The 14401-nt window shown below is 41.8% G+C and overlaps 1 protein-coding gene and 1 long non-coding RNA gene across 5 annotated transcripts; both read left to right on the top strand.

The window, feature by feature from the left end:
• Positions 1-3750: 3750 nt before the first annotated feature.
• Positions 3751-7662, top strand: LOC133714284 (phenylacetaldehyde reductase-like). Of its 2 annotated transcripts, XM_062140371.1 has the most exons (8): positions 3751-3884; positions 3976-4101; positions 4884-5023; positions 5187-5356; positions 5539-5730; positions 5859-6021; positions 6627-6813; positions 7309-7662. In XM_062140371.1, the coding sequence occupies exons 3-8, from the start codon at positions 4903-4905 to the stop codon at positions 7445-7447; spliced, it is 972 nt and encodes a 323-aa protein (XP_061996355.1). In that variant the 5' UTR covers positions 3751-3884; positions 3976-4101; positions 4884-4902; the 3' UTR covers positions 7448-7662. The 2 variants fall into 2 exon arrangements, with proteins under 2 accessions (XP_061996355.1, XP_061996354.1); XM_062140370.1 differs by lacking the exons at positions 3751-3884; positions 3976-4101 and having other exon boundaries at positions 4811-5023.
• A 4717-nt stretch (positions 7663-12379) lies between these two features.
• LOC133718160 (uncharacterized) lies at positions 12380-14004 on the top strand. 3 transcript variants are annotated; one of them, XR_009850115.1, is made up of 3 exons: positions 12380-12622; positions 12757-12982; positions 13565-14004. It is a non-coding gene; the product is annotated as an uncharacterized LOC133718160 (long non-coding RNA). The 3 variants fall into 3 exon arrangements; XR_009850113.1 differs by having other exon boundaries at positions 13557-14004; XR_009850114.1 differs by lacking the exon at positions 13565-14004 and having other exon boundaries at positions 12757-13125.
• Positions 14005-14401: the final 397 nt, after the last annotated feature.

The raw sequence follows: 14401 nt of genomic DNA, 5'->3' as shown, positions 1-14401 counted from the left end.
TTTAACAGCTCAGTTTCATTCATTCTAGTATACTCAAAATCTCTTCTCAAAGATTGAAGTTTAACAGCTCTAACCTTTTCTGAGCCTTTGAACTCAAGCAGCAGAACATCCCAAGCTGCTTTCGCTGTTACTTCATTTGAGATTCTTGGAAAGATCTCTTCTGAGACTGAGTTTTGTAGTATTCCTAGAGCTTTTGCATCTTTTTTTATGTTTGTCTTCAGCTCCACTCTCTGAGCATTAGACATATTTTCAATTTCTGGAATTGTATAGCCTTCATCCACATAACTCCATAGTTCATGTGAGATGAACATGGTTCTCATCTTGATCACCCAGAAGTCGAAGTTCTCTCCACTGAAGATTGGAACTTTGATTTCTGATGAGTTGCTTGAACTAGCCATATTAGATCAGTACCTTGTGTTTGATTTTTTTTCTTCCTTTTTTTTTTTCAACAGTTGATACGACCCAGTTGATATTGATCAACAGAGCTCTGATACCATGTTGTGTTGTAAAACAGAAAAGTTTTTGAGAGAGAGAGAGAGAGTTTGGACACAGAGAATAGAATGTGTGTATTATTCATCTCACCATGAGGAGCCTTATATAGGACTACATGGTGTACACAAAAGGGTAATGCTTAATTACAATCCAATCACTCCTACAATTACAACCTATCAATCACCAATCTATAGAGATAGGCACCTATTACTCAACATCTATTTACATGATTATCCACAAATATTTACAACACTCCCCCTTGGATATTCCATGTCAATAGTGTTGCATAGGCTGAGCGCTTCTAAATTGCCTCGTCAAAAACCTTGCCAAGTAATAAAAACCCTGTGGGAAAAAAAAAACAACCTTGGTCGAAGGAGAAAAAGAGCACAACGCGCTTGAGTGTGAAGTAGCAGTATCACAGCTTTAGAGATAGGTGAAGTCTTCTTATCAGCACCATAAGTAGGTAGTATGTCTACGAGAGGGATGCATTAAAGTTGCTACACCATAAGTAGGTAGTATGTCTACGAGAGGGATGCATTAAAGTTGCTACACCAAAACCTTGCCCGGTAAACCCAATGGGAGAAACCCGTGGTCGAAGGGAAAAGATGAGCAAATGCATATATGTCAAATCAAAGCATCTTCAGGATGTAGTATAAGTGGCGTGACCATTCTAAAGATGTGCCTCGTTAAAACCTTGCCAGGTAACAAATCCCAGTGGGACAAAATAACCCTGGACGAAGGACGAAAAGAGTACACGATCGTCAAGTGGGTATGCTTCAGGATACTCCCCCTGATTTCAACTCCCCCTGAAAATTACATGTTAGGTAATTCAGATAGTTTACGTAGACTAATACCTTGAACATGCTTCTGGAATGTAGACTTTGGTAGTGACTTGGTAAAGAGGTCTGCATGATTGTCTTCAAATCAAATATGCTTAACTTCAATCTTCTGATGCTCCTGTTGTTGCTAATTGAATGAGAACTTCGGTACAATATGTTTGGTGTTGTCTCCTTTGATGAAACTCATCTTTATCTGCTCTATGTAAGCAGCATTATCCTCGTAGATAATGGTTGGTTCATCAGTGGTGGAATGCAGTCCACATATGCTTCGAACATGCTTTGTAACGACTCTTAGCCATGTACATTCACATACTGCTTCTTGAAGAGCTAGTATCTCAGCATGATTCGAAGAGGTAGCAACAAGTGTCTATTTCGTAGACCTCCAAGAAATTGCAGTATTCCCAATGGTAAAGACATAACCAGTTTGGGAACGTGCCTTGTGCGGGTCTGATAGATAGTCTATATCAACATATCCAACAAGGCAAGCATCATTCTGAGGATCAAGGGGATTTGATCCATTCCTTGATGCGTAGGGATAGAATAAGCCCATATCCGTTGTACCTCTAAGGTAGCGAAAAATGTCTTTTATGTCATTCCAGTGGCGGCGTGTTGGCGCAAAGCTATATCTAGCTAACAAGTTCACATCGAATGAGATGTCCTATCTAGGGCATTGAGCCAAGTACAATAATGCGCCTATTGCACTTAGATATGAGACTTCTGGCACCAATATCTCTTCGTTATCATTTGCAGGACGATACGGTTCTCTCTAGACTTCAGACGACCATGGGTGTGCTTGCTTTTATCCTCATTAAAGCATCTTAACATCTTCTGGATGTAATTTGGTTGATGGACCAAAATTTCATCTGCACTGTGCTCGGGCTCCAGGTCGAGACAATAATTTGTTCTCCCAAGGCCTTTCATCTCAAATTCCAACTTCAGGTGCTTTGCAGTTTCCTTGATCTCTTCAGGAGTATCGATCAAATTCATGTCATTGACATAGACCGCCACAATTCCAAACTAGGAACTTGTTTCCTTAATAAACACGCATGGGCATAGTTTATTATTCACATATCCCATCCCGATTAAATATTCACTTAGACGGCTATACCACCTCCGTCTGGATTGTTTCAATCCATAAAGTGAACGCCTCAAAACTAATGAAGAACGTGTTCCATGGTCTAGAACTATTTGCATCGGGTATATTAAGTCCTTTAGGAACTTTTATGTATATCTCTGTATCGTGATCCCAATAGAGATAAGCTGTGACCACATTCATAAGCTGCATATTCAGTTTTTCGGAAAACTACCAAACTGATAAGGTAGCGGAACGTTATGACGTCCATTACGGAAGAATACGCCTCCTCGAATCAATCACATGGAGTTGAGAAAATTCTTGCGCCACTAGACGACCCTTGTGTATCACAATCTCGTTTTTCTCATTACGCTTCCTTACAAATACCCATTTAAATCCTACAGGTTTAACATGGGGAGGTGTGGGAACTACAGGCCCAAACACCTTTCTCTTTGTCAAGGAATCTAATTCGACCTGGATTGCTTCTTTCCATTTTGGCCAGTCGTCTCTACGTTGACATTCATCAACGGAGCGAGGTTCGATGTCATCGCTATTTATAATTTCGGTAGCTACTGCGAATACAAATATATCATCGATGATAATCTCATTCCGATTCCAAATCTCACTTAAGCATGCATAATTTACCGAGATTTCTCTATTCTCGGGAGTGGGTTCAGACGTTGGAGCGTCCCCCAACGTCGTCTCTTCTAGGACGGACCCATAATCCGGAATTGTCTCGTGAGATGGATCAGTTGAGATCGCGATGTCTAATGGATTGGTTTGTGCCAGTTTTACCCTCTTCCGGGGATAAGAATCCTTCGAACCTAGTGGTCTACCTCACTTCTGGGCAGGGACATGTGACTGGTTAGCCGCCATGGTCGTACCTCGTCCATCTGGGGTGACGTGTCCTACAGGGACATCTATCCTTGCAGGCACATTTGCAGCAGGTATATGTGATCTCGTCACTTTAGATAGATCAGAGAAAGTGTCTGGCATATTGTATTCTATACTCTATAGATCTAGAATTGTCCGCACTTCAGTACTTTCGTGCAGTTCGGGGATCATGATAAAACATAGTGGGGACATTTCATGTTAGTTCACGCCATTCATCAGGAACAGTGACGTTCTTATCTCCCCCTAACGGCGGGAAGACTGTCTCATCAAAGTGACAATCCGCAAATCTAGCGGTAAAGAGATCGCCTGTCAAGGGCTCTAAAGAGCACATAATGGATGGGATTCATAATCGACATACAGGTCATTTCTGTGTAAGAGATGTTGTCCAAAATCATTGTAACCAGTTCATTATTAATGAAGTTTCTTATTGATCAAAAAAAAAAAAGATAATATGAAATTAGGAGCCACACAACCAAACCTTATCCTTCTCTTTTCTCAGCGTTCTGTCTCTCCTCGACTCCTCTCCTCAATTCTCATAATCTCATTTGACATCAGTACCTCTCTACATACTATACTCAGCCACTCAGGTATGATTGAACAATTATTTGCTGTGTTATTTACTCAGGCCCGTAATGATTCTTTGATGCGTTATTTCTAATGGTTTGATTTGATTTCCAGATCGCAAAGGTCTAGGCCAGTAGGCCGTCTAGCAATTTTGTGGGATCCTGGAATTGAGAAAATTGGAGAAGTCGAGCAGTGAACAAATTCAGAGTCTCATACTATACTTTGAGTTCAGGGAATCAGGTTCTCTCCTTCACCTTGATTTGCTAAGTTTGCTTAAATCGTCTGGGGATGTTGCTTGAATTGATTTGCTAAAATTTAGAAGCATGCCTCCTAAAAGAAAATGTTTATTTGGATATGCAAAACGTTTAAAGAAGAAAAAAGATGCAGAGTTGGTTAACTCTTTAACGGGAAGTCTTGATAGGTTCATTACTAGAGAACCATAAGATTTGGATGGACATTTAGTTAATGAAGAGGCAAAAGAGCACACTAATAGGGAAGATAATGTGGAAGAGCACACTGATGGCAAATGTAGTATTTGATAATTTGGGTAATGATGAAAATGAGAATGGTACAGGTCATAATGATAATGTGAATGATGCTCTCGTGAATATTTTTGACCCAAGAAATTGGGATAGTTTGAATAAAAAGTTGATAGATTTGTTGGTAGAAAAGGGTCCTCTTAGAGATCTTTCAACAGAAAATGATCCTCCAGACAAATTCAATAGACATTTCAGTTCAAAATTCTACACTCGGTTTTTGGGAAATGGAGAGAAATATGATAGAGAGTGGCTAGTGTAGTCAAAAAGAACTTGATAAGGTTTTTTGTTTTTGCTGCAAGTTGTTTAAGAGTCAAGGAGCACACTAATAGGAACTTGATAAGGTTTTTTGTTTTTTAATGTGGAAGATTACCATTAAAAAAAAACCAAGTTGTTTGCCTCCCTTTGTTTGAAGCCTGTTTCTTCTATATATTCATTCATTTACCAAAAATTAAAAAAACTCAGCTCTTACTAGCTTCCTAGCAGAGAGAACAAGAGAAAAAGGATGAGCTGTGGAGAAAGCAAGGTTGTGTGTGTGACGGGAGCATCTGGTTTCATAGCGTCATGGCTGGTGAAGATTTTATTGCAAAGAGGTTTTACTGTCAAAGCCACTGTTCGGGACCCAAGTCTGTTCCATCACTTCTCTTTTCTGTCTTTCTTTCCGTTTTGTTTTCAACTTTTAATCCATTTAACTTGCTCAATTTAGCCAGTTCTCCCAATCTTCAGATTAAATATCTGGGTTTTAATTTTCACTCTTAATTAAGCAAGTTCTGTTTTTGCATGCTCCAGATGATCAAAAGAAAACAGATCACCTACTCTCACTTGATGGAGCAAAGGAAAGGCTTCATTTGTTCAAAGCAGACTTGTTAGAAGAAGGTTCTTTTGACCCTGTCGTTGATGGGTGTGAAGGTGTTTTTCATACAGCATCTCCTGTCGTACTCTCATCTACTAATCCGCAGGTTCATCTCTTTATTTACATACAAAACGTTTATCAATTTTTCTTTGTAGCATCGTAAGCCAACAGTTTATGAAATTCAGTTCTATCTGATACTCTGCCAAGAGTTATTGATGCAGTTTGATTTTACCTGCAAAATCTATATCAATATGCGCTATAATGTTGCTAGCTCTTAATCGTTGTCAGGCAGAATTAATTGACCCTGCTTTGAAGGGAACGCTTAATGTCCTTGGATCGTGTGTGAAGGTTCAGTCTATCAAAAGGGTGGTTATAACATCCTCTATAGCAGCAGTTGCATTTAATGGAAAACCTCTTACTGCTGATGTAATAATCGATGAATCTTGGTTTTCAGATCCCGCTTTTTGTGAAAAAGCGAAGGTTAGTGTGTAAATGGTTTTTGTGGTTGTCTAGCATACCATGCTAAAACTTGATACGAGTTTGATCTCAATGCTTTCAAGCCATAAAAACGTACTATGTGTGTTTACTGAGTGATTGGTTTTCATCAGCTTTGGTATATCCTTTCAAAGACATTAGCTGAGGAAGCTGCTTGGAAGTTTGCCAAAGAGAAAGGAATTGATATTATTACAATAAATCCGGGATGGGTGATCGGCCCTCTTTTACAGCCAACTCTGAACCTTAGTGATGAAATAGTTCTGAAACTCGTAAATGGTACTTTTATTGAAAATATTGCATTACTTAGATCTGAACACATGTTCTTTTTTTATCATTTTATCTATCATGGCGAGAATTAAAGTCACTGTTGATCTGCTAGAACTTCCACATTTTGTATAACAGACCTTGCATTTGAACCCTTGCCTCCATTTTCCTATAAACTTATATAATTGATCTTAGTACTACTAGTCATTTTATATTGACTGAGCACATCTTGAATAATGATTATTCTTGAGAACATTCTTTAGAGTGTTTTCATTAGTGTCATTCGAATAATTGTTTTATCATCAATTTGCAATTCTTATGCGCTTATACCTATTATATTGAAATGCTGCTTCCACATTCACAATATAATCATTTGAATGATTATATACGGATATTTCTGCTGAAAAGGGGGTGGCCAGGGAGTCAGGTTGAGGGATGTAGTGTTTGAAAATTACTTTCGCACAATATGTCATATTGCCAAATTGTCATTCCTATGTAGCCTGGTAGCTTTGTGTTATAAACTTAAAGGGAAAGTTAGTTTGCCCTTCAGCTTGATGGATGTCTTAAACAATCAGCCAAGAAAATTATTGTTCCTGATAATAGTTTAATTGATGCAGGGAGCGAAACATTTCCCAACAGAACTTACAGACTTGTTGATGTTAGAGATGTTGCTAATGCACATATTCTAGCCCTTGAAGACCCATCAGCTAGTGGACGTTATTGTTTAGTTGGAAGCGTAAAACACTGTTCAGAGGTCGTGAAAATGTTGTACGAGATCTCCCCTGCTCTCAATCTCCCAGATAAGTAAGTTGCTAATATAATCAAATTGTCACATGCCATTCCTCCATGTGTTTTAGAGGCAGTTGTTAGAATAGTGCAGGTTTACTTGGTCATTAACGGTAAATTTCTGCTAGATTTCATTACTTTCCCTTTTGCATAGTCAATAGTTTCTTACAAGGATACAAAATGCATGTTACTTCTGGCATGAGTGAGTACCTAATAAACATAAATTTAGACAATATCTGTTTGAAGCCTACATTATTTTTTTTATAGAGAGGGAGGGAGTTTATTTCATTATTTGGTCAAGTTAATATCTGTTAATAGATCTTTTCTATATCCTGCCTTTTCACCATGTTGTGTTTTCAGTCCTTTCTAAAAGTAAATGGTATGTGTCCCTTCGGGGACATCCAATAAAAAAAGGTAAATGGTATGCTTAGTACAGTCGGATAATGTAGACATTTCCATAATTGCCCACTAGAGAATATTGGAACTTGACAATCTAGTCTCTATTTTTGACAGATGTGCAGACGACAAGCCTTTCACACCAACTCACCAGGTATCCAAGGAAAGAACCCAAACTTTGGGTGTAAAGTATACTCCGCTAGAAGTGTCTCTGAAGGATACTGTTGAAAGTTTGAAGAACAAGAACTTCTTCTAATTGTGGAACTCATTCACAAGTCAGGAAACAGTTAAAGATTGATAGTATGTGTATGTCTACCTCTGTTGCTTTATTGTTTATGAGATCATTGCCAGGTTGTGTGACTTTATAGGTTGTGGTGATGATATGCACATAAAAGTACCATAATGATGCTTCGTATCATTTGCAAAAACTTCAACTTATCAGAAAGCATATGGGAATAATGTGATTGATTATATTCATCTCTCAAGGAGGTGTATATGGTATTAATGAAAAGTAATCAACTCTAATCTAAGTCAATTATAGCACTTAATGTTAATTGATACACAAAATTAATCATAATAAAGCTAATTGATACAATTCGTGTTTGTTAGAGCACGATTTCTCCTGGTGGGAATCAACTGCACAATAAAAAGAACAAACTAATAACATTTATAGCTTTGCCTTGCCGGACGAAGCGAACCGCATTGTTCTGAGATCCAGTAATGGCTAAAATAGCCTAAAAGATACCTGCCGGAAAACCCAGAAAGTTTTTGAGCTTTGGTACACCGTTTGGGATAATTTTCTAGACAAGATAAGACAACAAGAACACCAGCGACTTCGAACTGATCCGATCACACACACACACACACACACAAAATTCAGATGGTTCAGATTAGATGGTGTTTAAAATCAACAGTCTGGATCTCGCCAAATTTCCTATTCTAAAATAATTATTGGTATACTGTTGTAGAAGGAGGAAATTTGAGAAAAATGTGGAAGCACATTTCATAATGGGGCTATTTATGTAGGGACAAGATGATAAGGATTACATAGAATCTAAATCTAATATTACAAGGAATCCTATTCAGAATATGAACAGGAAATCTATAACTAAATATACTCTCCCTATTATATAAAGATTCACATTCCCGTTTGGACTAGTCACACCAAAACTAGGTTCACTGCAACACTCCCCCTTGTGATATCCAAACGTGACGTCATGAATGTTGATGGTGCTTTTCACGCTCGTTAAAAACTTTACCGAGTAACAAAAATCCTTTGAGATAAAAATAAGGGCTAATTATTGTTTAGTACCCTGTGGTTTGGGTCCAACATCAATTCAGTCCCTCGACTTTCAATTTCATCAAAAACACCCTCACACTATCATTTCTCGTCCAATAGGTCCATCCGTTATGATTCCGTCAATTTCAGCCGTTTAGCTGCTGACGTGGCGATCCAACTCAGCACAGGTGGGGCCCACATGGAAGTAAAATGCCCAAAGTGACCCTGACTCTATTCTAACCCACGGCCAGGCCCAACCACCGATTCTCTATCTCCTTCCATTTCTCTAATGCCAAACTCCAGATTTTCTCCGCTCAAATCGGCCTCCGTTAATGGCTACGCGGCGAAGGAGTACGAAAAGGAAAACCATAAAGCTGACGAAATCGAGGTCGAGCTATTTGAGCAGCTCTATGCGACTGTTCGGTTTTCTCCGATCAATTTTGCCCCGCGGAGATTGGTGGAACTTCTCCGATGACGCCGAAATTAGAATCTTCGCGAAGCCGGTGACTCTGACGCGGAATCTGACTGTGATGGCTTGCCAGGATGGCACCGGAGCTAGACTGCGGTAAATTAAGGTCGGAGAAGTCGAGGTGGTTGCGGCGGTGTCCGGCGAGGTAGTTGCGGTGAGGAGGGTGAGAAGAAAGCCGGCGGAGAGAGAGAAGTAGGAAGCCATGGATTTGGGGAATCGGATTATAACGAATCCGATTGGGTTCGTTCGTTCATTGAACTTGGCCTGCGACAAGTCAAGGCTAGCCACCACATCTTCCGGAGACGCTAGGAATTGCGCTCAAGCACCATCGCCGCCGTCAGCTAATCAGCACTCTTTGGGTTTGGGCTCGCTAACCAAAGCTTTAATCAAATTGCCGAGAAATGGTGAAAATTGTAGATAGATTGATTGATGGATTGGTTTTAGTTCTAGCCCAGAAGAAGATCTTTGTGCTGGAGGTGAGTGATTCTAGACTCTGATGAATTTTGGTTTTCTGTTTGTATGTTATGATGCAATTTGGGTTTAAATTGTTGGGAATTCCGCGTTGTTTCGATCAATGATAGATGGGTCTATTGATCGAAAGGGTTTCAATTTGTTTTTGATATTTGTTTGCAATTTTGAGCAATTGGGATTGTGATTGAGGTTGGATCTGATCGTGGAATTTTGGCCATTTTTTTGTTTTGCTGAATTTGGGTTTGATTGCGGCTTTTGTGAATGATGAGAATTATTGGTTTCGTTTTTGCATGGAGTTCTTATCTTTGTTGATCTGAGTTGGGAAGCCATGGATTTGGGGCTATAATCTGAGTTAGAATCGAGACAGGGTCGTTTTTGGATGGAGTTCTTATCTTTGTTGGAGAGAGAGAAGTGAGAAGCCATGGATTTGAGGCTGGCCGTGGGTTAGAATAGAGTCAGGGTCACTTTGGGCATTTTACTTCCATGTGGGCCCCACCTGTGCTGAGTTGGATCGCCACGTCAGCAGCTAAACGGCTGAAATTGACGGAATCATAACGGATGGACCTATTGGACGAGAAATGATAGTGTGGGGGTGTTTTTGATGAAATTGAAAGTCGAGGGACTGAATTGATGTTGGACCCAAACCACAGAGTACTAAACAGTAATTAGCCCTAAAAATAACCTTAGTCGAAAGGGAAAAAGAGTACAACACGCCTCACATTTCGAGAATACCATGCAAGCATCAAACCTTCCCCTTATGTCATTCACAAACTATTTCTTGAAGAGCAAAAATCTCTACATAATTTAAAGATGTAGAGACCAGGGTCTGTTAAGTAGACCTATAAGATATCGCAGTATTTCTCGTGGTAAATACATAACTAGTTTGGAAAAGACCTTTGTGTGAGTCAGGGAGGTACCAAACATCAGCAAATCCATCAAAATATCAGTAGGATATTGATGAAGGGAGGCAGCAGCGAGGGTACACTTGCCGGCAGCAATGCCGATCATGGGGGACTTCTGTTTAGCAGCCACGATGCTTCTATGTGTGGATTTCGATTCTGTACATACCTCCAACAATATGGAGTATTTGCTATCTCACCAAGCATAAGTAACACCCTCTTTGGGACACCCACAAGCCATGGTGAGGCCCAACCGCTACTTGCATCTTGTAGCCCTATGTTCAAGCTACGCTACGGTATCCGGAAGTCACAAATCCATCGCCGGGAAGCCACCTTTCCGGCCTTGCCAAGTTGCCTCCACAATATGTTTTTCTAGACTAGAATAGTAACTTTGAGTCCCACATCTAAGAAAATGTAAATGAGGAAGCCTTCTTCCCCTATAAAAGGAATGCTTCCTCCCACAACTCAACGGACTCCATTACAACACACTTTGTAATCTTGTTAGGCCGCAAGGCTCGACACACACTAGTGTAACATTCAAGTGGACGTAGTCTCCCGCTAAGGCGAGAGGTGAACCACTATACTTCGCTTGTGTCACTCTCTCTCTCTCTCTCTCTCTCTAAAGCTAACTAGAGACCCCTCGGTCACTAACGTTAACATTGACGCCGTCTGTGGGAAGCCAACACAAAGGCTTCGTCACCTACCACGAACTTTGACCCGTAAGTGTCTAGTCAACGCTCGTTCAACATCAAATTGGGGCCGGTCAATGCTTGGTCAACGCCCGGCGGGGTGGGTCAACGCCTGGCGGAGTCGGTCAACGCCCATCAGGGCTTGGTCAACTTTTGGTCAACGCTGACATAGTTGGTCAACAACAGCCACACTAAAAAAAAAAAAAATTTTGGGCGCCAAATTTCTCTGGACACCCAGCCATTTTCTCTGGGCACCCAGGGCATGAAGATGACGATCTGCAACGCTACACTATGGCTCCGCTGGTCCTCTATGATCCGCCGAACAGCTCCGCCCAACTCCTCAGCATCGCCCCTGCTCCGCAAACGGCTCAGCCGGATAGCTTCTCCGCTCCGCCCACTACTGCGCAGGCTCCGCTTAACAGTGCACGTTCCTGCTGCAACTCCGCTGCAAACTACTACAGCAAGCTCCGCTGGACTGCACCACGGCAATCCTCCGCTGGCCTATCCGTTCCGCCGGTCTCCGCTGGGAAACTTCCAGCTCCGTAAAGGCACAGCTAGGCTCCGCCGGCGCCGGTCCGCTTGGCGTCATCCGCCACCGCTGACCAAGGCTCGTTCCGCTACCCATCCTCTGCTAGGCCTGCCATCCATGTCCCCGCTAGTCTCCACCGCCAAACTTCTTCAGCGGCACCGCCAATCTCGGTCAGCGGTAACACCGGCCATATCCCGCTGGTCTCCACTGTTGGATTTCACCGCTGAACATCCCCCACGAGTCTCCGCTGAACTCTTGAGGCTCCGCCGAACTATCAATCTCCGCTGAGCTATAAGTGTCGAGCCTCCGCCGGACTGCACCACCGGACAGCCTCCGCCGAACTTCACTTCCCCTAAGCAACGCTCTACTACCACTCCCCCGAGCCTCCTCCGCTGGGAACGTTCGCTGAACCCCATCTCCACAATCCTCATCTCGGAGCTGCGACCACTACTGCCCAGTGAGCACGCTAGAGCCTCACACTGTGAGCGCCGGAAAAATTCAAAGGTTTAGTGAGATCGTTTAAGGAATTAAATTTTCGATCTCGGTGGTTATTTAAATACTCGGGAATATTCATCCAAATTTTTCACAATGTGGAATATGTTATTTTTGGACTCGATAATAAAATACGCGATGCGACGAGTCCGTGGGAATTTTCGGAGAATTTTTAGGATACCCGAGCTAATTTATATGAATTTAGGAAGTTTTGGGATTATAAACAATTATTAAAGGAAAATGGAAATTATCTGGTTCAATCTGATCCATTCATTTACCCACCGCTTAATCTGGACCGTCCAAGATTTATTAAGGGGACTATATATAGACCTTCAGACCAACGCATCAGATCGTTCCAGAAGCATCAAGCTCCCTCTGACCCGCGACGCGACCCGACGACCCGAGAAAAAGACCCGGTCGGAACTCCTCCGTCCGACCATATCTCGCGGCGGACCACCGGCGTTCGCTTCGTCTCGACGACGCCGACGTGCCTCTGGCCACGGATCATCCATGCACGGGCTGTGGAGAGGATTCGAAGCTTGAAAGGTTTGAACTTTCCGGCGATGCTTCTGCAATTTCCGGCGATCTTCAGGGCTGTGTGAGGTAGGAAAACTAACCCTCTGTTCACGCTCTACGTGCTGGTCTAACTGGTTCTCGAATTCGATTAAGTTTTGATGAATTTGTGTTTTGGGTGATTTCGGGTATCGACGGACCGCCGTCCATGGCGGCGATTCCAGGCTTCTAGTTTCGTTTCTGGCGTCTTGGAAAACCAGTTGAGGTCCGGGGAAGCTTGGTTCCTTGAATTGGCGTTCGGGGATGCTTTGGTCCTTGCTGCACTTCGGACTGAAGGAGAGGACTGGGATGCGCTCTGCGCTCTGTTCAAAATTCACCAAGCACAGTGGCTGCAAGTTTGCTTGCTCACGATGTATGTTAGCTCAGATTAAGCTACTCTGATTGTCAAAGGTAAAATTCGAGTTCTTGGGGTGAAACTGTGCTTTTGGTGAATTATTGCCGAATGGTTGGATGGGAGTTGAATTGGATGTTTGATTTAGAATTGGTTTATACTTATGTGTTGGCTGGGAATGGAATGATGTTGTGATTGTGATTTTGGACCAAGTACATGCTGTGATGTTTGCTGGGATTGAACTATAGATTTAATCCTCGCTTGTGTTAGTTTTGAATGGTGAAGTTGTTCTTGTTACTACTTAATTGTGGAAAGAAATTGGGTCGGGAAGACACCACATGTAACAATAAAAAGAGATGGGTATTATTAACGAAATGCTCAACCCGGGATTTGAAGAAAATGGTATAAGTACTGTTTCCGGTAAGAATCCGGAGTTAATGGGTGCCCTTAGCAGTTTTGGGCACACTTAATAAAAAAAAAATGGAAGGAAGTCAAAATGGTTAATTTTGTGATCGGTCAATTTGGTCAAACTTTGGTCAATCCTGGTCTAACTAGGAGAAGTTGGTCGGACGATTAGATAATCGTGTAATAGTTGATTAATGGATTATTAACGATTATTATGTCGGAATCTAGGACTCCAGTTACCCGAGGAACGGAAGGTTCGTGAATTTCGGACGACTTCGGAATCCAGGTAGGGGATTCGGGGCCTTTCTCGGTTAGTAGTTTTCCCGTTTTATATAAAGTGAAGCATGATGCATGTTAAATTATATGGTATGGTTATGTTTAAATGCAATGCATACTAACCATTCCGTGAGAGATATCGTTGATGGCTTGAGAGCGAAGGGTGGCTCTGACTTCCTTAGGTTCGATCTCCAAAACCTCCGGAGGGTTAGCTACACCGGTCGGACGGTGCGCGATCGTAATGACGACCCGATTCCGTGTGTGTAGCTAGGTAGCGGACGCTCTCGCTACGCTTACCTGGTTATGAATTGATTTGAGGTAAGGTCGTGTAGTTGGTCTATGGGACCGGCCATCAGGTATTGTTTTGGGCCCGTATTTACTTGAAGTTCATGCATCGTATTTTATATCGGAAAACCATTTAAGTTGTCGTTCTTAAAGAAAATGCATTTACATCTGTTTTTATACTGGCGCCACAAAAGTTTATTTAAAGGTTTTCAAATCTAGCCGGGGTGAAGCCCCTGTTGAGCAGCGAGGACGAAAGCTCACCCCTACAACAGTGTTGATGCAGGTACTGTGCACTGGTGACGGGATTGACGGACGGAGCGGGTGTGCAGAGTCAACTTCGGTAAATGGTTGTAATGGGAACAGGTTCCGAAGTTTAATGATTGTTTAGTGTTATCTCAGAAGTAGTTGATTGATCATTTACCATTTATTCTAAATTCAATACTCGGAGATGTCGATTATTTATTGACTCCTTGTTGACTCAAGCTCTAGATGAACAAATATTTGAAATAAAA

Source organism: Rosa rugosa, chromosome 6 (genome assembly GCF_958449725.1).
Source record: "Rosa rugosa chromosome 6, drRosRugo1.1, whole genome shotgun sequence".
Classification (NCBI taxonomy): Eukaryota; Viridiplantae; Streptophyta; class Magnoliopsida; order Rosales; family Rosaceae; genus Rosa; species Rosa rugosa.
The sequence above is the reverse complement of the archived record's forward strand: the minus strand, read 5'-3'. Positions and strand labels throughout refer to the sequence as shown.